The sequence below is a fragment of the Urocitellus parryii genome, chromosome 4, assembly GCF_045843805.1.
Source record: "Urocitellus parryii isolate mUroPar1 chromosome 4, mUroPar1.hap1, whole genome shotgun sequence".
Classification (NCBI taxonomy): Eukaryota; Metazoa; Chordata; class Mammalia; order Rodentia; family Sciuridae; genus Urocitellus; species Urocitellus parryii.
Window position 1 is genome coordinate 56,553,241 of NC_135534.1, and position 27,542 is coordinate 56,580,782.

General features: G+C 36.1%; 3 protein-coding genes across 3 annotated transcripts; 2 read left to right on the top strand and 1 right to left on the bottom strand.

Moving 5' to 3' along the window:
- Positions 1-4,015: 4,015 nt before the first annotated feature.
- On the top strand, positions 4,016-4,963 carry LOC144254418 (olfactory receptor 5P76-like). Its single transcript, XM_077797577.1, has one exon. The coding sequence runs from the start codon at positions 4,016-4,018 to the stop codon at positions 4,961-4,963; it is 948 nt and encodes a 315-aa protein (XP_077653703.1).
- An 11,079-nt stretch (positions 4,964-16,042) lies between these two features.
- Positions 16,043-16,987, top strand: LOC144254419 (olfactory receptor 5P1). Its single transcript, XM_077797578.1, has one exon. It carries the CDS (start codon positions 16,055-16,057, stop codon positions 16,985-16,987), a length of 933 nt encoding a protein of 310 aa, XP_077653704.1. The 5' UTR covers positions 16,043-16,054.
- An 8,846-nt stretch (positions 16,988-25,833) lies between these two features.
- On the bottom strand, positions 25,834-26,778 carry LOC144254420 (olfactory receptor 5P76-like). Its single transcript, XM_077797579.1, has one exon. The coding sequence runs from the start codon at positions 26,776-26,778 to the stop codon at positions 25,834-25,836; it is 945 nt and encodes a 314-aa protein (XP_077653705.1).
- Between the last annotated feature and the right edge of the window lie 764 nt (positions 26,779-27,542).

A 27,542-nucleotide genomic window follows, 5' to 3' on the forward strand; every position in this document is an offset into this window, starting at 1 on the left:
TTAATTTCTCCATACAAATTTTAGTAAAGAGATTTTTCATATATGTTTGAAAATTTATTCCTAAATATTTAAGGTTTTGGCATAGTTTAAATATTATTTTTTGTTGTTTTAAAAGTGACTAAAATATGAAAATAAAATTGCTTGTGTATATATTATGAGGTTTTCTTACTATCTTACTGAATTCTAGGGTTCTTGAAGTTTCCTGCATGAATGAATGGTTACATAGGAATCGGGAGTTTTACTTCTACCTGTTTCATATTTTAACATTTGTTTGTTTGTTTGTTTTGCTTTGTATTTGGTGCTCTGATTGAATCCAGGATTATTCTCCCACAGATGTACATTCACAAGCCCTCCTTTCTTTTTTTGAAACTTGGTCTTGCTATGTTGCTGAAACTGGCTGGTCTTGAGCTTGCAGTCTTCCTGCCTCAGCCTCCCGAATAGCTGGGATTACAGATCTGTGCCACTGTGCCCAATTCTATCTTTATGGTTTTTATTTGTTTGTTTGTTTGTTTGTTTTGTATTGGGAATTGAACTCAGGGGCACTCAACCACTGAGCACATTCCCAGCCCTATTTTGTATTTTATTTAGAGACAGGGTCTCACTGAGTTGCTTAGTGCCTCACTTTTGCTGAAGTTGGCTTTAAATTCATGGTACTCCTGCCTCAGCCTCCTGAGCAACTGGGATTATGGTAAAGCACCTTTGGGTTCTTTACCACTGTACCAGGTTCTTTACATTTTTTTAATTGGTTCTTTTTAGTTATACATGATAGCAGAATTCATTTTAATATAATTATATGACCATGGAATAGCTCTTATTCTAATTGGAACCCCATTCTTGTGGATGTACATGATGATAGATCAATTCTGGAGCAACTGCAACTTGATTCTACTGGGACAAGTGAGAATTCCAAAGATGGATCTCCAGAATTGACTATCTTAAAGTTAAGGGAATGATATGAACTGCATTTCAGCCTCCATTATTTGGAATTATACTCAGGGTCTTTAACTGCTTCTGCAGCTAGAAAGTCTTGCATGTTGAGAGAGCAAACTGTTAGTGGCCTCCCTGAAAGTCTTAGGTTGCAGAGAATGAGTGAAACATTAAAGTGAACCCCTTATTATCCATAGAATTGGAAGTAGGAAATTGAGTGTAGTTGGAATCTCTCAGCAAAATTTGTTTGAGTTTCTTAGTCTTTGTTCTTTCATTTGAAAAATGAAGATGATAAAAGCTCCTACCTCATTAAGTTGATGTGAGGATTAAATATGTGTAAAATGTTCAGCATAGTTACTGACAAAATGTGAGCCCTAAATGAATATTAGTTCTAATTATCTTAATGGTGGTAAACCTACTCCCTCAAATGAAGATTTTTGAGGTTTTAAATTGGAGATTCTCAAATTAGGATTAACAAGAGAACCAGGGTAAGAAATAGCCTTCTGGTTGAATATTCCTTTGTTCCAACATGAACCACCTACACCATAAGGCACTGTTCAAGAGGTAACACTATGAGACTGTCATCTGGAATTTATCCCAAACTTCTTTTTAAATTTCTAATTCTTCATACTAATTTCAAGGCATTTGTTTTCTTACTTTTGCTTTAATAATTAACATACAAGTCTGAAATGTTGTTCTTTAAAATTCAGTGGAATGAATCTGACCTAACTTTCCCATATACATATATAAATATATACCACAGTGAATCTCAACATCACATACATCCACAAGACTGGGATTCTAATTGGAATAAGATTTTTTCCATGTTTGTATAAATATATCAAAGTAGCTTCTACTGTCATGTATAATTAAAAAGAACAAATTTTAAAAATTTACAGTGTAAAGTTCTACTCATATTCCTCCAAAGTTCTTACTTAATATTCCTCCAAAGTTCTTACAAAGTTCTTATATTCATGTACCATAAATATAAAATATTTATCAATAAAACACACATTGAATATTTAAAGCTGTGGTTAGCATTTTATAACTGAAGTTTAAAACTATTTCTTAATCAGAAATATCAAAATAAACATGGAATCAATATTTGTCTATAAGATACTTTGCTATAACAAAGGTTATAGAACTATGCATGAACACCTAGATAGAAACAAAAGAATAAATTGACCACTTGAGAATTAAAAGAATCTTTAAAGACAGTTGTTTTTGTGTGTGAATTGAGCTTCTCAATATCCACTATAGAAAATAATGATGCTCCATGATGCTTTTGAATTCACACTTGAATCTGTACTGTCTTCAGAGATTTATCCTCCAAAGAGAATAAAAATAAAATAATAGTAATATAAACACTGTGACTTTGATTTGTTAATGAAAGATGAATGAATTCTCATTTCAGAAGGTAAGTCTTTGGCTTCTGTTAATGAATCTGACTTATTGGTTTTTCATTTCCAGCAATCAGCTAGTAGGCAATATTGGCTGATTTGCTGCTTTCACCATTAGTTTCACATGAATAAACATTCATAATCCCAGCTACCAGGATTCCTTGTTATCCACCCATTCATATGGTCTTTCAGTGCTATCCAAACTTGGTTTTCCACCAAAATGCTGGCTTTCAGATGCCTTGGGCATTTATTGCTATTTAGAGACTTAAATTGAAGATTTTAAAATGTAAAGATTAAAAAAAAAGCTTTGTGGTAAAACTTACTTTATTAGGCATCTGAGTGCTTTAGATTAAAGGCAGGTTTTAAAAACATTTGTACACTCAGAAAATTTGGAGATGATCAACCTGGTCCATAGCACAGTGATTCTTCTTCTTCAATCTATACATTTTTAGTTCTTCTTTAGTTTATTGTTATTAATCTATACATTATTCAGCTATATAATATTTTGAAAATAATATTATTTCATGCTACAAAATACCAATTAGAAATAATTATTGTAGTAAGAAGTTATTTGATTTATTTAAGTGGGTCTCCTTTAATTATGTACTGAGTATCAATTATGTTTTGTCATAGTAATTACATTGATATTTCATTGATTTTGCTTGTTAAAAATAACATGTGAACATAAGTAATAAATTTATAGTAAATAACCTTACTCATCACACTAATTTAGAATTCCTGTTTATACTATGAAGAAAAATTTTGTTTCTTCTTGTATAAAAAAAGATAATATTTAACTGATAGATATTGTGAAGTACATAAAAACCTAGGTGACTCTTTTACAGATCTGCTGTCAGAACTTTTAAAGTTCTGATTCATTCATTGCTAGGTTCATTAGATTTCATGGTAGCTATTATTTAACTTCATTATTACAGAACTACTAAATGAATGGGCAGTCAGACTTCCAAGGTTTTAGAGTATTTATACTAATGTTATACATTCCAGTTGTTATGTACAAGTTACAATCTGTTTTCAGATTTTGTTAATACATCTGCAATAGTGAAAGTGATTAACGTTATTCTATGTAAAATATAATAAATTATACATCCTTGTGTTTACATATGTAATCCTTAGCTGTATTCTTATCATTTAGAAAGTATGTGGTAAATGTTAACTATTATTCTGTTCCTTCTTGCAAAACCCTATGCATATCCTTTCTTTTTCATTATACTCTGTTTCATTTTTATCATTCACCTATCTTATAATTTTATTATTTGGCTTTAAATCCACTTTAGATAGACACTGGGAACAATATATAATATATAAAGTAAAAACATTAAATGGAAGAATTTTTCTGGAGTTTCTTTATTTAAATTTTTTAGTTGTACATAACACCTTTATTTTTATTTATTTGCTTATGTGGTGCTGAGGATAGAACCCAGTGCCTCACACATTTAAGGCAAGATCTCTACTGCTCAGCCACAACCCCAGTCCCTTTCTGGAGTTTCTGCTAAAAACAATTTTAACATTACAGACAGACTCATCATTGCATATAAAGAAATAATGGTACTTCAATATTCTTATTTATAGTGACATTCTATCTGCCTTAATGAAAATGGAACCATGATATTTAAAAATGCTTTCATATCATGTTCCCCCCCAGGCCATTTTTCAGCAGCCACTGTCCCATGGATTCCCTGGTCAATGGGAACCACACTGCAGTGACAGAGTTCATTCTATTGGGCTTAACTGAGGATCCAGTCCTCCGAGTCTTCCTCTTTGTGATCATCCTGTGCATCTACCTGGTGACCATCTGTGGCAATCTCAGCACGATCATTCTCATCAGAGTCTCTTCTCAGCTCCATCACCCCATGTACTTCTTTCTGAGCCATTTAGCTTCTGCTGACATAGGCTATTCGTCTTCTGTCACACCCAATATGCTTGTAAACTTCCTGGTGGAGAGAAATGCCATCTCCTACCTTGGGTGTGCCACCCAGCTTGGTTCAGTTGTTTTCTTTGGGACAGTGGAGTGCTTCCTTCTGGCTGCCATGGCCTATGATCGCTTTGTGGCAATCTGCAACCCACTGCTTTACTCCATCAAAATGCCCACACAAGTCTGTCTCCAGTTACTTGTAGTGGCTTATACAGGGGGTTTCCTCAATGCTTCCATCTTTTCCCTTTCCTTCTTTTCTTTACTCTTCTGTGGGCCAAATGGTGTCAATCATTTCTTCTGTGATTTTGTTCCTTTAGTTGAGCTCTCCTGTTCTGATGTCAGCGTCATTGCATTTGTTTCCTCATTTTCTGCTGGCTCCATCATCGTGGTCACAGCATTTGTCATTGCTGTCTCCTACATCTACATCCTCATCACCATCCTGAGGATGAGCTCTACAGAGGGGCGCCACAAGGCCTTCTCCACCTGCACCTCCCACCTCACTGCAGTCACTGTTTACTATGGAACAATTACCTTCATTTATGTGATGCCCAAGTCCAGCTACTCCACGGATCAGAACAAAGTGGTATCTGTGTTCTACACGGTGGTGATCCCCATGCTGAATCCCCTCATCTATAGTCTCAGGAACCAGGAGATAAAGGGGACTCTAAAGAGAGTGCTTGGCAGGAAAATATTTTCTTGGTGACATCTGCTATTTTGTCAGACTTGATATAATAATATCCCATACATATAATAATAAGAGGAAGAAGAATGCCTGTGATTGAAATATATCTGTCCATATGTCAAAAGTTAGTGCATGATCTAGTCTCTGTGTTTTCCTCTTCTTGATCATCCTATGCATCTACCTGGTGACCGTCTCTGGCAATCTCAGCACAATCATTCTTTTTTTTTATTGGTTGTTCACAACATTACAAAGCTCTTGACATATCATATTTCATACATTAGATTGAAGTGGGTTATGAACTCCCAATTTTTACCCCAAATGCAGATTGCAGAATCACGTCGGTTACACATCCACAATTTTACATAATGCCCTATTAGTAATTGTTGTATTCTATCATTCTTATCAGAGTCTCTTTGCAGCTCTATACAGTAAACATAGGAGTTCAATTTTCAGATGACATAGTAAGTCTGAGGCTCATACTGAGTTAATTGAATAAAACTAAATCAAATCCATGATTAAGAACACAAGTTGGTTCACATAAAATAAAATCTGTTGAAAATCCCTTTAAAGGTGTATTTACATTTTTCCAAAAGTTGTTCTCTTTCATAAGTTAAGGTCATTATACTTTGACATTGTTTAAATATTAAGTGTCCCCTAAAGGTCCTTGTGGTAAAGTATTAGTCCCTATTAGTGTTCTTCTATATTTTTTCTCTTTACACATTGATTATCTGAGCTATTATTTATAGTAATAGAAACCTAACTTGCCTCAATCCTTTAGGCTGTGTCCATTTAAAAAATCAGTTTATTCTGGATAGGGATGATAACTATATTGTGACTGAGAACACTGTAAGAGAAATGACAAAGTGCAGCCACACAGTAAAATCGCTGGAATTGATTTTGGAGAAAGGCTATCTGTGGGGGATGGACTTTGTGAGCCTATAAAAATCTGGTCTGTGTCCCTGGCCTTTCTCACCTAATTATGAAGTCCCCAGTTAAAAACAGGATGAGCGACCTCTGATTAATTTGTGAATTTCTCTGACATGTTCAAGCAGGTAAGTTCCTCTGCTGGAATGAGATATGTTCTAAGCTCCTAAGGACTAAGTAAAACAAAAACAAACAATAAATTTCCAAGAAGAAAATTCAGCTTCTATGATGTGAATGATGCTATGAAGAGCAAACTTTTAGAGTGGCGTCATGGTCAGACCCACACTCTCCTCAAGATGCTCAAGCAGTCTTGGTTGTCCTTTCCTTGGAATTATGGGTATCATCTGAAGAGATCTCATTAATCTTCATATGCTAAGAACTGCCACATTTCTTTCCCTTTCTTCTCTCCAGTGTTCCCAACGGAAAGTTCATCTTTCTTTTTAATAGAAGCAAGGACATTAATCTTTTCATTGTTTTACTTATTCTTTTATACATTCAAAAATCATATTGAGTGATTATCAGGTACTGTCCTTGTCCGTTGAGGATATGAGACAAACTTTGGAAGATGTCGGCTTCCAGGGATTTATCCTCTAGTATAGGATTCAGACAGTGAAACTACAAAGTAAGTGATATAGATTATGAGAAGGGGATGAGACTATGCAGAAAGAAAAAAGCCAACCAGGGCAGGCTGATGCATCAGGAGTAGTCAGTCCAGGTCCCACTGGGACCATAGCATCTGAGAAACAATCACAGATAAGGACAACTTATGGTGGATATAGTACCACCTACTCCCAGTTGTGAGAGCCAGATATCCCACTCACACAAGCAATCTACCTTAATACTTCTATTCCAGCGGTAGCAGGGTCGGTCATTTTAGACAATAGTAGTGAACACAAATAAAACAAATGATGCAATGTTTAAATATCTCTTAAACAATTTTTTTTTCATAATGAGAGATTTTGACAAGTCAGAAGAAAATGTAACTAACTAGAACATTAGAGTACGTGTTTTTTTGGAATGAGAGTGGCATAAGTGAAGAGATTGATATGTCCCTCTGAGAAATCTGACTGGTACACTTACATAAATCTCCAGGATAAAGGGAAACTTTATAATTAAAGTAATTAAACTTCATAATTAAAGTAATTAAACCTTGCATACATTTGCAGCCCACAAAGGTCTAAGGAATCTCAAACTTTGGATATAAGATGATCAGGAACAGGTAGTGTCTCAGATAAACTAAATAGCAAATAACATTCAAACAGAGAAAATTGATGGCCAGCACAAAAGGAAACAAGTTGCCAAATTGGAGCCAGACAAAACAAACAAACAAAGTCACTAAGATTTAAGATATGGGATGAATCAACATAGACCATAATATTACTTTGGTTACAAAGGTAAAGGCTACTTGAAATACATAAAATCACAGGAAACCAAAATTAATGACTAAATAGTATGCAGAATAATCATATAGAACTTCATAACTGAAATCTTCACCATGCCAGCAATTTATACCAGGTGTTTCCCTCTGGCAAACGGGTGTTTAGATAAGCACAGGCACAGAAGCAGTCTAGCTTAGAAGAAGCGCCATAATCCAACTGGAACCAATCTATTTTATAAAAATGTCAGATATATATATATTTTATAAAAATGTAGTTTTAGGATCTCTGCAAGGATTGTTTATAGTTATAAAAACCATCACACTCAGAGATGGCATAAAAAAGAACATATTTCATGTATTGTCCTCCCAAATCAGTATTGTTATGAGTAATGTTGTCTGCAACCAGCTGGTATTTCAGCTTCTTAGGATTTAGGGGAAATAGGAAATTCAGCCAAGGTCAAATTTGGTCTCAGATAAATCAAAATATTTTGTTAACCCTTTACCCTAAAGAGTACAGTGCATGTCATCAGGCATCCTAAATGCAGTACAATTTTGATGTACAATTCTTAACCAATGCATTGGTTAAGTTTCCATTATAGGTCACAGGAGTAACATAAGACCCTGAATGTTATCACTTGAGAAATGCCCCACCAGCTCTGTGGGCCAAGTACACAATTCTCAGATAAATTATGAAACATCTTCAGATTTTATAAAAGGTACTACTTTAATCTTCATGGTTCTATAGTTTTTCTTTGGCAGAGTTTTAGAGTTTTCAAATCCTTTGCCAAAGCTATACACTTATTAATTAATAAGGCTATTCATAAAACATTGGTTTGCAAAATTATGGGTTTTTTTTGATTTTACAATAATTTTTCTCCTAACTACATCAATGTTATTGGCACATGTTAATCCTCTTGGTAGGAAAAAAATTAATAGTTAAAACAAAAACTAAAACTCACCTCTTAGGAAAATCAAATGATTTTTCAGGACACCAATTTTTAAGTAGCATTAAGATGAAAAACATAAACCACAATAGACAACATTAGACATACGTAGAATATATTTAGAGCACAACAACCCACAGCAAAGCATAAATTAAAGCATATTTTTGAAAATTGACCTAGAATTGAGAAAGAGCATGCCTAAACTTGTTTTCATAGTTGCCAATTACAAAATATCCTTTTAAATGTAGTACAGTAAAGTTAGATACCAACAAAATACAATGAGAAAACACATTTGCTGATAAACAGGTTAATATATATTAATTAGTTCATGGGTCAAAGAAGAGAATCACATGATATTAGGAATCAATTCTATAAGAAAAATTCTACATATAAAATAATTTGGTTGAGATATACAGTTTTTTAAGAGAATTCATAAACTTAAATTCACTTACTAGAAAAATTCTAAATATTAATGACTTCCATTTATTTCAGTAAGGTAGAGAAGATTATAAAGACCATGGTGTCAAAGGCAAATAATTCTAAAATTAACAGCTAAAATTAATCTAATTGAAAATCAATTTACCATGGAGAAAAACAGCAAAGCCAAATATATTTCTTTTCTTATATTGATTTTTGTCAGCCTTATCATATAAAAATAAAAGGGAAAGTAGAAATAATCAATATAAAAAAGTAAAAGAATATCATAAAGGATTTTGCAGATATTAGTAGTAATAAAAATTAATTATAAACAATTCTATGGTAATTTACATAAATAATTTCAAGATCGGTAAGTCTAGCCCAAACTAACTCAAACCCAGGAATCATTTAACCATTAAATAAATGTAATTAGTATATAAAAGTCTGCCCACAAAGAAAAAGCATAGGCAGATATACCTTACTAATTATTTTACTAAGTAATAAAGACATTCAACAAGTAATAATTCCAATGCACTATATAAAGTCATTATTAGCACAAAAGAGTGCCCACTTCAGCTTAGAATGTGTTTACACTAAAATTCAACAAAGACCATAGTAAGAGCAATTATAGTCCATTCTTTTTTTTCTGAAACTAGATGAAAATAAATTCCAGAATATTAGCAAACTTGATTAGCAAATTATGAGAATAATATATCAATTTGTGGTTGGATTTATTCTAGGAAGGAAATGTACATTTAACCTTAGAAATTTAATAAAGAGATTGAGTAATTAAAAAGAAACAGAAACCTTTCAACTGAAAAGTACAGAATGCAAAATGAACAAGGTGATAAAAGTCATCAATAGCAGAATAGATCAAAGTGAAGGAAGAAGCAATGAGATCAAAGATAGAACATACAAGGTTGGAGAAGGAAAAAAGAAGAAAGAATGAAAAGTAATGAAGAAAGGTCACAGGAACTTTGGATTAGCATCAAAACAGAGAATATTTGATCCATTGAGGTTCAAGAGGGAGAATGTCCAAAGGGGTCAAAAGCTTATTCAAAACAATAATAAAAGAAAACTTCCCAAACCTAGAGAAAGATACAAAAATCCATGTAAAAGAATGTCAAAGATAATCAGTCAGATTCAACTCAACCAGGTCTACTCATAGACATAAGCAAGCTCTCAAGTGTTGAAGACCAAGGGAGAGTTATCAAAGCAGCAAGACAAAGTCGTGATGAGTTTAAGGGTCAGAGCACGGAACTTGAGAATAAAGGAGCTGCAGGAAACTTGGTGGGTACCTAAACGCAAGGGAGCTGCAAGTAGAATGACCCCCCCAGATAAACTGAGAATAAGAGTGTTCCAATTAACTCATGTGGAATCTAAAAAGCTTATCCTCCTTGAAGTAGTTGAGAATAGTGCTAATCAGAAGTCAGGGAGAGTGGGGGAGGTGGGAAAGTTGGGGGAAGTTTGATCAATGAGTGCTAAGTTACAGTTATAGAGCAAGAATTTCTCCTTCTCCTGTGCTATTGCATGGTAGGGTAACTATAGATAGCAGTAAGCTATAGGCATACAATATATACATGCATCAAAACATCGCATGGTATCCCAATAATATGTATAATTTTTATAAAGAGCCTTGAAATCTACAGTTAGCAGAGGATGGAAATCAGTCTTGGTAATTTGTTTGAAAATTTAGAGAGGACATTTTAGAAAGAGGGGAAATATGCAGAAGGATGAAAACATTAGTATAAACTCTATCCAAATCCTAGGTTTGACATAAAATTATAGAATGCAATTGAGAGAGGCTGGAAATAATTTGTAGGGCCTCTTTAAGATTTCACAGTGAGACTTATGCCAGTGAGTCAGCCTGCTAAAGAAAAAAAATATTTTTTTTTGATGGCTTTAGGTTGAAGGACATAATGCCTTGTGGAATCAGACATACCAGAAGGAACATGAGGTAAACATGTAGGGTAATAAGCAAAGGAGTTTGTCCCTGAGCAGACTATGAGGGTAGACAATAATGGTTATATACAACAAAATAAATCATTTTAAGATGCCCTGCTTCCTGGAACTTGTCACACCAGCTGCAAAAATAATAAGGCCCAATGTTAACTCTAATACATGTAAAGGAAGGTGGGGTATTCCGGTGAGTTGAGTCAAGTATTTAGTGCTTTTGGCTTATTCCCTGTTGCCTGAATGGAATATGGGCACTTAGTTGCCTCTTATAAGAGTTTCTTAAATTGTTTTATTGAGTGGAAAGAGAATTCCAAGACACTTGAATAAGGGACATTCCTATGTATACAGAAGTCTAGAATTATCCTAATTTTCTCAACATTAGAATGGTCACTAAATCAGTAATAATTTCCTTCTTTACTATGTTAGTCCTTCAACTCCAATGCTCCTTCAGTTTGATTTAAAGGTTATTTTAATTGGAAAGTATTGCAACATCATCATACTAACCCCAATTAAGCAGATAAATTATTTCTTCTGAATTCTGGATATGCTTTCCTTCACTTTCATTAAAAAAGGGAAAAAGAATTCTGAAGGACACCATGGACGAAGGTGTCCCTTTGGGGAGGGCCAGCCAAGCCTTAATGAGTCACCTGGTTCCATAAGTCATTTCTGTACAACAAACTCTAGGACTTTCCTCTCAAAGGGGCAAGCAAAAATAAGCCCTAGAGTATTTGTCATGTTTTACTGAAGCCTTCTTTTCTCTCCCAACATGCATACAAATATGCACCTCCTCTTCATTGAATGTGTCTATTTCCCTTGCGGAGTGGGTGCATTCAGTGGTTCATATGGAATATTCAGTTCCCATTTACCTAAAGCAAATAAAAAACATCTACTTTATCAAGTCATTTTTGGAATTCAGGATCCATAATTCTGCTTCTAAAAGGCAAGTGCAAGACTCACTGATTTTGTTAAACTGAATTTTCATTTGTTCAACAAGAAATTGAAAACAAAAGAACTATTTTCATCAATTTTAGTTTTTGACCTCTGTGGAAACCATTCCCTCAAGCAAGACAAGCATTGTGCAACAGTCATTCTGGTTCTACCTAGCCACCCCCTGGAGACTGCAGGGTCTGTGACAGCCAAAATCATTGCTGAGCTTGAATAGTCGGGAATATGAAAAGGTAAATCAGAAGAAATATCCTGACACTTAGGGAAAAAGCTCACAATCCTATGCTTTCTGTTCATTATTACAGATGTCCAATGCTATGAGGAAAAATATATTACAGTGGTCAGAGTCCTTGATCCAGGTGAACAATTATGATTGTTAAGTATTCTGTGGAGAGGAAGGGAGGGAAAAAAAATCAGTGGGCACATTTTGCATATGAATGACATAGTCCAGAACTAAGAAGGCGTCATTTACTGTACTTCCTGTCTTATTTTAGATTTGTGGTGAAAACCCCTTGATGTGTGGGGGAAAATTTATAGTTCTCATCAAAAAAGTTGCCCAACTGGAAATCTACCAGTATTTCATTTTTATATCCTTAAAAGAAGTTATTGAACCCTGATGCATGACCAAAAATATACCTTGGGTACTTACAGATATATATATTTTTTAATCTCACAGCACAGCTGCACTGTAAGGACAATTATTCCCCTTTTACAAGTGCAAAAACTGAGGGTTAAAGAGATTAAAAGTATCATATGCAAGTCAATACAGCTGACCAGTGGGTGGCCCAGGATCTGAGTTGTCTGACTCCAGTCTCCATGACTCTGTGATCAGCATAATCAACTCACAGAGTGTCACAATGTGAGTGTGTTGCCCCCTGAGCTGTGCTTGAGTCAGAAGGCAAAGGGCAGGAACGCTGTTGGAAGCTAAGCCTCATTCCTCAAACCATAGTGTGTTCACAGAGTCTGAATTTCAAGGGACTAAGAAGCATGTCACAAATTGAATGGTCAAAGAAACTAAGGATGCTTAACTTTAGAAAAGGGAAGGCCATGGAGGCATGATAGCTATACTCAAATACATCAACATTTTGATATAGAAAGTAGAGGGTTTATATCATTAAACTCATGGTGAGCCAACTGATAAAATAAAAACAATTTTAATAATAGAGTTAACATCAAAGGCAAGCAAAGCATCCTGGTATGAGTAATTTAAACATGTAATGAAGATTAATCAAAGAAGAGAAAGAACACATTTTTTAATGTGTCAAATATTTGTTCCTGGTACTTCACCATTCACCAAAGGACTCAGTTCCACCATTGGGGAAACTAAATACTTATTCTAAAATCAGAAATTTTAAAACTTTTGAGAAATGAAGACATTTTAAGGACCCTTAATATTGATATTTACTATTTCTGGTAAATGCTTAAAGTTTAAGAACTGCAATAATGTTGTTGGCAGAAAATTTTGTTTCTATGACATTATAATTAGTAATCTTGAGTAGAAAACCACAGCATCATGTTAACGTGATTCTTGAAAAGTTCTATACTGAAGAAGAAGCATATGTAGTAGGGGGATACACTGAGAAAAGTCATTGAAGCTGCCTTATGAAGCTCACCAAGCACTGAGCTAAAAAATTTGACATCTGTTTATTATAGTATTTCAACTATGGAAGATCACTCATGAACATGGAAAATATATCATTGATAATATTATGTGAAAATTTACATTGCAATATGGAATATACAATATTAATATATCCCCAGATTAAAATAAATAAAAATGTATAGTAAGGTATTATTAAGGTTAAGAATTTATAGGTGAGACCTTTCTTTAGTTGGTAAAATATATTCAGGACAATAAAAGAAAACACATGCAAAGGGATTTGTAAATTGATGGACATTGTCTAAAGGAATTGCTATTTAGCTGAAGTTGATGGCAAGATAAGATATGCATAAGTGCAATTTTCAGACATTGAAATAATTCCTAAATAAAATAATTTTTATTTTATACTATTTGAAGGAAATACTTTAAAATTATTAGTATTCTTTAATTTCTTATATTGATAAATGCACTTTGCTCTTCTAATTTTCACTGAATCTTTAGCATGGCTGCTGTAACTTTTTGTGTCTTTCCTAATTAATGATAATTATTACTTATCATTAATTCTGTTTCTTAGGACTGTTTCAAAACAGAGGAAATTGTCTTGTCCCAAGAAATTGGCAGAATATGGAGAAGGCACTAAACTCTTTTTTAAAAAATTTATTCTAATCTGTTATATATGACAGCAGAATGCAACTCAATTCATATTACACAAGTAGAGCACAGTTTTTCACGTTTCTGGTTGTACACAAAGTAGAGTCACACCATTCATGTTTTCATACATGTACTTAGGGTAAAGATGTCTGTCTCATTCCACCGTCTTTCCTCTCCTCATGTCCCCTCCCTTCCCTTCACTGGGTACTAAATTCTTTAACCAAAGTGTAGCCAATAACTCAACAAATCAATGAGTGATAGGGAGAAACACATGCAAGGGATTTGTAAATTGCTGGACATTGTCTAAAGGAATTGCTATTTAGCTGAAGTTGATGGCAACTTCAGCTAATTTGGGTTAATATTTTCCTTATGGCGAATCATAGGGATAAACTCCCTTGGAGCACAGAACACATTTCCTTTGAAGTATTGTTTTAAGAAAAATAAATGAGAATGGGCAATGAAGAAGGAGGAGGAGGAGGAGGAAGAGGAGGAGGGGGAGGAGGAGGAGGAGGAGGGGGAGGAGGAGGGGAACTAAGAAAGGTATTACAATTCAAATGTATCATATTTTGTTATGGTAACCTCCTAATGCTTGATTCAATTTATGAGATTCCTAGTTCACATAGTAAAAAGTTTTGAACAGCTGAATGTCCAAAAGTGATGGGTGCTCAATTAAGTAAAGATCTATCACTCAGTGTGTTATCATGCAGATCTCAAAAATTATGTTTGTGAGAGATTATAAGGTAATACAATTTTCATATCAAAAGGAAAAGCTAAAATATATCTACAATGTGCTAAAAGTTATATTAAAGTATATCTAGAGAGGAAAATTCCTGGAAACAAATGTACCAAATTTCTAATGGCTGACGTGTGATAGTAGATATGTTTCATAGTAATGTTTCTTTTGAATTTTCAAGTGTTTTTTCCCCAACATCATTATTTAGTTTTTATTTAGAAACAAACCAAGATATCGCTTATATTACTATTATAGCACATTACATGAACTTAAAAAGTCTCCTCTGCCTTTTGTCTCTATGAATGCTGGTTCTGGTTGCCCAGAGCCTGTCCACTACACTAATCATGCGTACATTCACCAACTCTTTCTTCATCACCGTTTTTGTACAAGCACTAGGTATTTGTAATGTAAAAATAAATCAATTATTGCTGAGAATATGTAGTCATTGAAGAGAATGAAAGGTAAACAATAAGCAAACAATCATAAATCAGTATAAATAATAGCAATTTAGAGATCTGCAAAACATAATGTCTATAACCAGATTCACCCTTAGGAGTCAGAGAAGGCTTTGGAGGGACATGAATCTGGGAGGATAAGGACAAGTTGCCCAGCATAATGGAGGCAGGAGCTTCCAACAAGAAGAAAAGTAGAGCAAAGGAGAGAAAATAGAGCACATGGAAGGGACTTAACATAGTTCAGGAAAGTTGGTCAGTGTGAGTGGTGGATGGAAACATTCTGAGAGACAAGTCAAGTCTCATGCAGGGATGTACCAGGAAGAATATCCTTATGCAGTGCTAATGAGATTACATTTTATCATTAAGACCTGAGAAAGCACTAAAAGATTTAAATGAATAGCTTTGGCATCCTTTTTTTGGTCTTTTTTTTTTTAACCAGCAATAGTTATATTTTTGTGGATTATAAGAGAAAAATAATAAAAGGAAGGAGAAAATAAAGTACATAAAACATAGAAGAAATTTGACTAGGGACTAGGGAACTCTGGAAATGAAAAGGAGGAGATGAAGAGATTAAAATGGGTATTCAATTGTAAATAGAATCAATAGGATTTTATTAGAGATGATACAACAAGAGGAAGAGGCCTAGGAAGACTCCCAAGTCACAGACATAAGAGACTTCGGTGGATGGTGATGTTCTTCCCCAGATATAAAATGCAGGAGGAGTGGTTGAAGAAAAGATATGAGGAAGGTTGGATTTAAGGTATTTGTAGGATTCAGAATAAATCACTGAGGATGATGAGAAGAACAATTGAAACTATGGGTCTGGACCTTGGAATAGAGATCTGTTTAGGAGTCATGGTTTGAGAGACACGTTTATATAAATAACACATGAAGAAAAGAATATAACTAGACTGCAAAGAAGGAGCTCAATTATGCTCCTTTACTGAGGGGACAAAAAACGAAATCCAGCAGATCATTGGTACTGTGTGCAGAGGAAGAGGATAATATGAAGGAGTCTAATGAATAACCCAAGAAAACCAGGAATGTGTGGAATGAAAACATTAAACAAGCATTCTCATTTCCCTTAACAGGAACAAGTTACACAAGAGATGAAGGTTGGAAACCACACCACGGTGACAGAGTTCATCATCTTGGGGTTGACAGAGGATCCTACACTTTGTACCATCTTCTTGGTGATATTTCTAGGAATATATGTTGTCACTTTAGTGGGCAACACTAGCATCATTGCTTTAATAAGAAGCTGTTCTCAGCTTCACACCCCCATGTACCTATTCCTCAGCCACCTGGCTTTTGTAGACATTGGGTATTCCTCATCAGTCACACCTATAATGCTTATAGGATTCCTACAACATGAAGTAGTCCTCCCTGTGGCTGGCTGTGAAGCCCAACTCTGTTCTGTGGTAACATTTGGGACAGCTGAATGCTTCCTGCTGGCCGCCATGGCCTATGATCGCTATGTGGCCATCTGCTCTCCTCTGCTGTACTCCACCCACATGTCCCCCAGAGTCTGCCTTCTCTTAGTGGGGGCTTCCTACCTGGGTGGCTGTGTGAATGCTTGGACATTTACTAGTTGTTTATTGAGTCTGTCTTTCTGTGGACCAAATCAAATCGATCACTTTTTCTGTGACTTCTCCCCTTTGTTGAAACTTGCCTGCTCAGATGTCTCCTTAATTGAAATTATCCCTTCCATCTCCTCTGGCTCCATCATCGTGGCCACAGTGTTTGTCATTGCCCTGTCTTACATCTACATCCTCACCACAGTCCTGAAGATGTGCTCCTCTGAAGGGCGCCACAAGGCCTTCTCCACCTGCACCTCCCACCTCACTGCGGTCACTCTCTACTATGGGACCATCACTTTCATCTATGTGATGCCCAAGTCCAGCTATTCCACCAGCCAGAATCGAGTGGTGTCTGTGTTCTACACCGTGGTGATCCCCATGTTGAACCCCCTCATCTACAGCCTGAGGAACAGAGATGTAAAGGAGGCCCTGAGGAAGGCAACTGTCAGAATATATTCTTAGGATCTAGTTTTTGAATTGAAGACAATTTATCTAGTGTTCATTTACCCATATCACACTTATTACCTACCATATTGTTATTTAGCAAACAATAACTTACATTTGCTATGTGCCAGGTCTCAGTCTAAACATATTACATTCATTTATTCACCTCTTCCTTTAACAACCCGGTGAAGTGTTCCTATTATTCCTAATTTACAAGTACATAATTTGAAACAAAGAGTGAGTAAGTAGTGATGCAGCTAACAACATATGGGTCCAGTACATAAATTACAGAAGTTCTGGTTCAAAAACATCTTGCTTTTCCATTTAATTTTCACAAAAGTACTGTGATTCAGGTAATTAAAAGTCCCCCTCAATTTGCAATGAAAAAAAAAAAAAAACAAGTCTTGGAGAGTTCCAATAGTTTGTACAGGTAGATGTGGGTTCAAGTGCTCTGTTTCCAGGTCCTGTGCTGTCTAGGCCATACCTCAGTGGCTATAAAGACTTCAGCACTGCTACTGAGATAGAGCATTTGGGTTGAGTGATCAAGCCTTATCTAGTACCTTATGTCAACCATTTAAACAAACTCTACCCCTAAAAAGACCCATGTGGTAGAGACTTAGGAACTAGAATAAGAATAGAAAACTGGATTGATTCTCATCTTTAGGGAATTGGGTATTGAACCATGATCCCATGATTTCACTGGCAGTCTATCCATATTTAAATACATGTCAAAAACAAATAGTCCCTTGGGCTGGAGATGTGGCTCAAGCGGTAGTGTGCTCACCTAGCATGTGTGCGCCCGGGTTCGATCCTCACAAAGATATTGTGTCTGCTGAAAAACTAAAAAATAAATATTAAAAAAATTCTCTCTCTCTCTCTCTCTCTCTCTCTCTCTCTCTCTTAAAAAAAACCAAATAGTCCCATTGCCATAATGTAATCTTCTTTTATTTGTAGAAATTTAACATGATATCTTTTATTTCAAAGCATTACAATAAATATGTTGACAATAATCATCATTGCATAGGTCTAAATCTACAAAGAAATCTGTGGAAAAAAACCTAGAGATATTGTCCACAGATACAGATGACAGTAAAGGAATTTGCGGAAGTGTGATCTATTCTTCTTCACATTATTTCCGTAATAATGGAAAAAGTAAGGAGAGATTTTCGGCTATTCCTGCTTGCAACCTCATTTTTGTTTATCATGAATAAGCTTTCTCAAAGCAAATTCTTTGATGTTTAAACCTACATGATAAATATGCAGAGCCTGCTCTGATGTCAATCAAGCCTTATCAGGGCTGGCTTTCCCACCAGGTTCAGCTCTCTCTAAATATTTGTGTATTTGTTTGTTTGTTTTTTTCCAATCTCATCATCAGCCTGACTTTGGGAAAAACTGCATAAAGGCCATGCAGGTCATGGCAATTAATCTTCAATATAGAAGGAACTCACACAACTCAGTAGCAAGAAAGCAAATAACTTGATTAAAAAATAGACAAAGGACCTGTTTTCATCAACTTTTTTTGCTGCTGTGACTAAAAGACTCAACAAAAACAATTTTAGAGGAGGGATAGTTTATTTGGGGGCTCATAGTTTCAGAGGCCTCAGTCCATAGACAGCTGGCTCCATTCCTTGGGGTTTGAGGTGATGATGCTGAACATCAGAACAGAAGAGGGTGGCAGAGGAGAGCAGCTCAAATGATGATCAAGAAGCACAGAGAGGGAGATTAAGCTCAGCTCACCAAATGTATACCACAATAGCCCACCTCCTCCAGCCACACCCTATCAGCTCTCAGTCACCACTCAGTTAATCCCATCAGGGGAATTAATTCACAGACTTGATTAAGGTTCTCACAACCCAACCATTTCTCCTCTACATGTTCTTGGGTTGTCTCACAGATAAGCTTTTGGGGACATCTCACATTCAAATCAGAAGAGGTTTCTTCCCTATTTTAGGCCTAGTTGTCTGTCCTTGAGCACACACACACACACTACAGGAAAAAAAATGTCACTGGAAGATCTAGAAAGTGACCATCTCACAAATTATCAAGTGAATTTCAACACACCATCCGGGTACACCTCGGACCCCAGTCAGGGCACATCTGGAATGTAGTCTTTGAATCCTCTTTTAAAAAACCCCCTGTTTTCCTCAATGGGCAGAATCACAGGGACAGGAGTCCCCTGTGCTTCTCCTTTGCTAGCAAAGAAATAACTTTCTTCTTCCTTTTTCTCAAATCCATGTCCTCCTTATTAGATCGTCATCAGGCACAAGGATGGAGCTTTCAGTAACAAGGCCATCATGAAAACTGTATGGAGGTTCCTCAAAAAGTAAATGTTAGAACTACTGTAGGAGCCAGCAGTTATTCTTCTGGGTACATATGCTGTGGAATTCTTACACAGAAACACAAGATACCAGGGCATCAGCAGGAAGCAGTGTTTATTAGGGCCAGCACTGGCTCAGCTTTTCTCATCCAAAGACTGAGCACTGGATGCAGGAGATGTTGCCCTATATACCCCTGGCTAGTTCCTCTTTCATTTGCCAGCTCTTTATCTCCTATATAAATTAATACACATTCTGATTGGGCATTCTATTCCTATACTGTGGAGTTGGAACAATGATACAATTGAGTTGTGAAAGGTTCACACTGACACTGATGGCGCCACACAAGCTTTTTATTTGTTTTGAGAAGGTCCCTACCACACAGCCCAAAAGAAATAAAATCAATATCTCATGGAGAGAGCTGAGCTGCCATGTTCCCCTCAATTTATCAGGATAGCCAAGATATAATAACGACCTAAGTGCCCTTTAGTGGATGAATGGATAAAGAAATTGTCCATACACAATGGACTATTATTCAACCTTAAAAAGAAGGTTCCCTGCCATCTACAACAACTTGAATAGAATTTGAGGATTTTATGCTAAGAGAAATAAGTCAGATAAAATATTACATGATTTCAATTATATGCAAAAATCTTTTAAAAGGCAAATGCAGAGAAACAGCATATTGGTAGTCAGCAGGAGATGGGAGAATGGAAGATAAAGGTCAGAAAGTACAACGTTGCAGTTATGTAAAATGAATGTCTAGAAATCCAGTGTATGGCAGGACTATAGTTAATACTATCCTAAGAAAGTAAATTTTAGATGCTCCTACTGATACTGCCAGTTACTGGTGATGGATTCTGCTCCCTCACATGATGAAGTACAACATTTGAGAAGCACAAGGAGGCAAGCATATACATTTAAAAAGAGGTAATATAGACTTCTCCGGTGAGGGAGAAGGAGGGCATAGCTGATATCCTAGTATCCCCAGGAGTAAAGGCATTCTGCTTTTTTATATGTCCTAGGCTTCCTTTGTTCTCCTGCACCCTTCCCCCTTATCTCTCTCCTTCCTGTGTGCATGACTAGGCCCAGGAAATGCAAGGAGGGATGGCCAAAAGGTGGGAAACAGGTGAGCTGGAGGGGCCAGAGAGGAGTGATCCCAGTAGGAAGGGGCCCAGGGTGAATTAATAGCAACTTTACAAGTCCCTTAGGGAAGGACATTTCCTGGGACAGGTCACCTTAACAACAGGTTGGAGCAGGGGCAGGTTTTTGGTAAGGGTGGAGGAAGGGCTCTGAAGGAATTAACATTTCAATTCTTCCATTCTCTGGATCTGACTCTTGCCTTTCTGCCTGTCTAATTCTGGCTTCACTACCACCAAAAGAAAAGATGTGGCATGAGGGATAAGTTAACTTTCTTAACTGTAGTAACCATATCACTCTCAAAATATCATGTTTTATACCTTAAACATGTACAATTCCTAAAAATGAAAAAATGTGCCACTTCCTTTTGGTTTCATGGTTTCAGATGAGAAACATCTTTCAGATTGGTTTTCAAAGAGTCCTTTCTTTCTGGCTACTTTCAGTATTTTTCTATCTTTCATTTTTAAAAGTGTAATTTGGAATTTGGATGTGCCATGGCATGAATTTCCTTGCTTTTTAAAAAACTATTATTGTGCATTTTCCCAGATTCCTGGTTCTGTGACTCCATATCTGTTTCATCAATTTTGGGACATTTTCACCCATCATTTGTATGAATACTGATTCAATTTCCCATTTACTCTCTTCTTCTGGAGACCTACCATATACATTAGCTGTTTTTATTGCTTCACAGGTATATATAGCTCTGTTTTTTCTCTTTTCCAATCTATTTTCTTTACTGTTTAGATAGGTAAATTCTGTTTATCTTTATTTAAGTCCTATGTATCTCCATTCTGTTATTCTGAACTCTACTATAAAGTCCATCCAAGAAGTTTGTTTAATTTTAATGATTTTATTTTTCAGATTATGATTTTTTTATATTATATTATTATTTATTTTCCTCTTGTTATTGTTGACTGGGGGGTCGATTTACTTTTACTGTTGATTGACACATAATAATAATAATACATATTTATGGGATACAACATGATATTTCTATTCATAATATATTTTGTAATTATCAAATCAAGGTAGTTACCATATCCAACACCTGAAATATTTCTCATTTCCTTGTGGTGAGAGCATTCAAAATCCTCTCTACAAGCTATTTTGAACATATAAAACATTTTTGTTAACTAGCCACCCTACTGTCCAACAGAGAGACAGAGTACCAGAACCTTTCCTCCGATTTAATATAACATTGTTAATAGGTACAATGTTACAGTTTTATAATTCAGTTTGGTTTATTATTTCAACTTCAATTTCTTTGCTGAATTTTTTTTCATTTCTTTCAAGAAAATTAGTGTTTGTTTGGTGAAGCATTTTTTTAAACATATTTTCTTTTCTTTTTTAATATCTTTATTTCACTTATTTATTTTTATGTGGTGCTGAGGATTGAACCCAGGGCCTTGCGCTTGTGAGGTGAGTGCTCTACTGCTGAGCCACAATCTCAGCCCGGTGAAGCATTTTTTTGATGGCTGTTTTAAAACACAATCAGATCATTTTGACGTCTTTGTTGGTGTCTTTGTCTTTTCCTATTCAATTTGTGAACATTTTAATTCTTGATAAGACTAGTTATTATTGTATTATGGACATTGGGGATATCATCATATCCCCAATATGTGTGTGTGTGTGTGTGTGTGTGTGAGAGAGAGAGAGAGAGAGAGAGAGAGAGAGAGAGAGAGAAGCAGTTTTCCTGTTTGAGATTAAACTAGAATTTCTAGGAAAGAGTACATGTTTGGACTTCTGCTGGGCCCCACTAGAGAGGTTCTGACCATGGAAATGTACAAGGCAGTGTTCCTCTGGTGAGCAAACTCGAGGGGTGGAGGGTGTTATAGGTGCCCTTTTCCCCATGGTTGGAATATTTTGCAGTCTTCCCCAGGCACTCTTGAGATAACCAATGTATGCTAGGCAGGAGCACTTGTCTAATCATAACCCAAACATCTTACATTGTGACCAAATGTAACCTATTGATATAAATAAAGCCAGCAGCTCAGAGGAGCAGCCATTTTGCCACTTAGCCATTGCTGTCTCTGCATCTTGCTGCTGTCTCCTTTTGCTTTCTTTACACCCCACTGATACCAGAGTACCAAAAATGGAGTGTGACTCACACTGCCTCCTTCCAGTTGGGTGAGGTGGAAGTCTAGCACCCCTCTGCCCCGTTGACTCCTTTCAGAGGAAGTGGGGTCCTGATGTGCATGCCTCCTCCCTCTGAGTAAGCTCTGCTCACCACTGGGCAGTGCTGCCTCTAGGAAGGAGGAGGAGGAGAGCCGGTGGCACTGCTTTGTTGTTGCAGGTGGGGAATCTCAGTTTCCACTGGCTGCACACAGGGCAGGGGACAGAATACCCAGAGTCTCACCTCACATCATCTCATTAAGTCTGTGGCTGCCTGGTAACACAGGAGGCTCATTTCCCCAGTGGAACCACCAACACCAGCCAGGCAGGGGGCTGGAAGGAAGGGAGGGAGGAGGATCAACCCCCTGGTTGGCCCCACTGAAACCTGAAGGAGCAGGACGATTCTACCTTTTCATTAGTGTTTGCCTGAAGAAGGGCAAGAATTGCTAACAGGTGTTCTTTTAAGGCTACTTTTCCCCAGGTTTTTGACTAAGGACAGGTTTTTGTTAAAATTTTTTTGGTCTGTGTCTGTTGGTGGTCCTGGGTTGGAGGCTCTGTTTGCTCCTTTGGTAGATGGAAGCAATACGGAAAGCCAAGAGACTCTCTGCTATTTTCTTCCTCCAGTCTTGAGATCACTTAGAATCTGCCTTCTGAAGTTTTCCTATATTCATTTGTTGTGTTCTATCTAGAGTTTCTTTTTAGTAATAAGAGGGAAGTCCTGGGAGGAATGAGGATAATTCATCTTCAGTTAACCAGAAATCTCTGCCTTCAAACATCAAAAAGTATTTATCCAGATACTTATTTTTGTTTGTTGTTTCAGAGAATCTCATACAAATTATCCTGTCACTGTCAATTTATATTCAGATTTGGACATCTCTGTATTTTGAACAGAAAGACTTTGCCAGAAGTAAATGTGTCAGAAATAGTGTCCCCTAGAGCCAAATGTTCTGTTTGTCAACCTTCTCAGGGTATATATCTTAAAAGAAATCAAAGAATTAAGAGGACAGTTGTGATCTTGATCCTTTGCTTATCCTCTATGTGTCTTCTGTAAAATAAGATCTCAAAGTCAGCAGAATCAATGGTTCAAGAAGGAGCAAAAGTTTCATTCAGCCATCCATTAATTTACCAATTTTTTCATTCATTCGTGTCTAATATGCATTTAAGTTCTAGGAACTATATGAAAATTAGGAACTATGTTCCAGGAACTGTGTGAAAATTAGAGTCTTGGGGAGGAGGAATTTTTTGTAGTTTCCTCTGTGAGGCTTCCAGCATTGTGAAAACACAAGCACCTGAATAAATAACTCCCAGTGCACTAAGTATTTTGAAGAAAACACCTAAGGTTCTACAAGAGGATAATGGTGTTCATAGTATGGTCTGAAGCTTTTCCAGAAGGCACCCTAGAATTGGTCAAATAACATATAGGTTGGTAGCTGTAGCATAGGTAGGTTTTGCCTAGGTAAAGGAAAACGTGTATTTTACGAAAAGTCCAGAGGCAGCAAATAATGGGGATATGTTTAAGAATTTGAAAGAAAAACAAATCATTGGTTCATAGTATCTGTATTCTCAGATACCTAGAGGAAAATTCATAAGAGATGGAAAGAAAACAAAGGTTATATTCAGGAACTTATAGGACATGTTAAGAAAGGTATCTTTATTCTAAAATCTTCAGAAATTTTAAGAAAATTATTTATATTTATGGCTATAGTTGGCAAAGAGAGAATGAATTGGATGAGACTTAGAGACAGAAGAGAAAAATCTAGATAGGGTTATATTACTTAGGTTTCCCCAGAGAGACAGGTTTACACACAGAGACATGAGTACACACATATGCACATAGACACACATCTATTTCAGAGAGGGAGAGAGAAAGAAAAAGAGACTGAAATTTTAGGGATTTTGTTCACATGGTTGTGGGGGCTGGAAAGTCAAAAATCCAAAGGTCAGGTGAGCAGATTAAAAATACGGTGAGAGTTGGTGTTTCAGTCCAGAGTCCAAAGCCACTCTGAACACAGAAGTTCTTCCTCTTCAAAGGACCTGAGTCTTTTTTGCTTAAAGTCTTTATCTGAACACAGCCCATCCATACTGTGAAGGATGACCTCCTTTAGTCAATGACTGCTGATTTAAATGTCAATCACATCTAAAAAGATACCATCAAATGAGTGTCTATAGTGGTATTGTACCAAATAACTGGCCACCACAGTCTATTCAAGTTACCACGTAAAATTAACCCATCACAGTGGTGCTAACTATCATAAGCAAAACATGGAGGATCTTAATTTGAAGTATAAGTGCTAATAATGAAGATGGAGAAGAGTAGTAGATAAATGTTGGTCTCAGAATGGACAAGACATTGTGATCAAATATAGGAGTGTAGGGAAAGAAGTAAATTACCCTCACACTTCTGGATCAATAAGCTGAGTCAAAAATAGTGCCCCCTACTAAAGGGGAACGAGTTGTGAATAAAGAAAGGACAGGAAAAGATAAATACATTTTGTGGTCATCAGCATGTAGATGTAAAGATAAAACTCTCAGGGTGAAAATATGCATCCCTTAAGCTTCCTGACCATGAGTGACAATATCTAACCATGGGTGAGTCACTCCAAGCATGTTCCAGTCTTTCCTCAAAGATTGCAGGAATTGTGTTCATTTATACATAGAAAGTCCCCTTTTGACCTGACAAAGAAATTCACACATTAGTCAGGGACATCTTAACATTTTCTTCTGTGGTGAGCCTTCTATATCCAAGGCTGAACTCATAGGCTAGGAACACAGACCAGAATTATAGGGGACCACAAAACCAATATCCAACAGATAATCACAGTGCAGAAACAAACTAAAAAACACATCTCTAGCAATTTTATTTTCTGTTCTACTTTGTAATTTTCTTTCATAATGCATACCCAATCATAAATGACATTATCATGCACATTGCAGGATGATTTGTGGTTGAAAATGAATACAACCTTAAAGATTGTATGCACAATCACTTCAATTTATAGTGATAATGACTTCTGAAAAAATATGAATACAAATGAAAAAGAATTTTATGCAGATTATGTTTATGGGGAATAATTTGTTATTCTTAAATATAAATTAAATTTATTAAAGCTAATTCATTACAAACTTATGATTTACTATTTGATATCTAAAAATAAACCCTTCTACATTTACTAAAATACTCCACATGGGCTAATTATGTACCAGTAGGTATATTTCAACCAAGGACACACAATTTCCTTTTATTAATATATCTATGAGATATTAGGACTCTATCTAGTCTAACCAAAAAACAGATAATTAAGAAAATATTTTCCTACCAAGCTGTCTCTTCAGAGCTCCCTTAATTTCCTGGTTCCTGAGACTGTAGATGAGGGGATTCAGCATGGGGATCACCACCGTGTAGAACACAGACACCACCTTGTTCTGGTCAGTGGAATAGTTGGACCTGGGCATCACATAAATGAAGGTAATGGTCCCATAGAACAGAGTGACTGCAGTGAGGTGGGAGGTGCAGGTGGAGAAGGCCTTGTGGCGCCCCTCAGTAGAGCTCATCCTCAGGATGGTGATGAGGATGAAGATGTAGGAGATGGCAATGACAAACACAGTGAACACAATGATGGAGCCAGCAGAAAATGTGGAAACAATTGCAGAGACACCAACATCAGAACAGGAGAGCTCAACTAAAGGAGCAAAATCACAGAAAAAATGGTTGACTCGATTTGGTCCACAGAAGAGCAAAGAAAAGACAGAAAGGGTAAATGAAGCACCATTGAGGAAACCCCCTGTATAAGTCACTACAAATAACTGGAGACAGACTTGTGTGGACATTTTGGTGGAGTAAAGCAGTGGGTTGCAGACTGCCACAAAGCGATCATAGGCCATGGCAGCCAGAAGGAAGCACTCCACTGTCCCAAAGAAAGTGGCTGAACCAAGCTGGATGCCACACCCAAGGTAGGATATGATGTTTCTCTCCACCAGGAAGTTTACAAGCATATTGGGTGTGACAGAAGATGAAAAGCCTATGTCAGCAAAAGCTAAGTGGCTCAGAAAAAAGTACATGGGGTGATGGAGCTGAGAAGAGACTCTGATGAGAATGATCGTGCTGAGATTGCCACAGATGGTCACCAGGTAGATGCACAGGATGATCACAAAGAGGAAGACTTGGAGGACTGGATCCTCAGTTAAGCCCAATAGAATGAACTCTGTCACTGCAGTGTGGTTCCAAGTGACCAGGGAATCCATGGGACAGTGGCTGATGAAAAATGAACTTATGAGGAAAATATGACATTATATTAAAAAATTTATAAATATATGGTTTTATTTGAATTAATGCCTACATGGAGATTATTATAAAAATAGATCATTCAAGCAAAATTTGGTCTAATTTTTTTTTTACTTTAGAGTCCCAGAGTTTATATATTTATGTGTAATGAGTCATTTTATAGTTTAAAAATTGTTTTTAATGGAAACATTAAAAACTTTCTACAAATAATGTAAATATATATGTGTGTGCAAACATTTAAGTAGCTTTAACACTACTTAAAATATAAAAATATGGCTTGCAAAAATAACAAAAAGGAATCATTAATTATGACAAAAATAATTAAAATGTATGAGACCAATTAAGATTTGAGTAATAGCTGAATTTATTTTATGCTTACTAAATTATCACCCCATAGATTAAAATTTATATGTATAATTCTATTTTAATTTCCATGAAATTAAGTACTTTTATTATTTCCATTTTCTAGTTGAGGAAACTCAGTTTGAAAATGTTAAATAACTTTCCTAAGGTTACACAGGAAGTAGTCGAATCAGGTATGAACCCAGGCTGGTTAAAATTTGTCTATTCTTTTAGTAACCATTGCTGTAAATGAAATGCTAATTATAACAAATTAGATGGTCATTACAATGAGTACACGTGTAAGTGGGGGATAACAGGTTAGCCTTTCAGCTTTCTGGAAGTTGTTACATAAAAGAGGCACTTCCTTAGTCACATAGTTTAC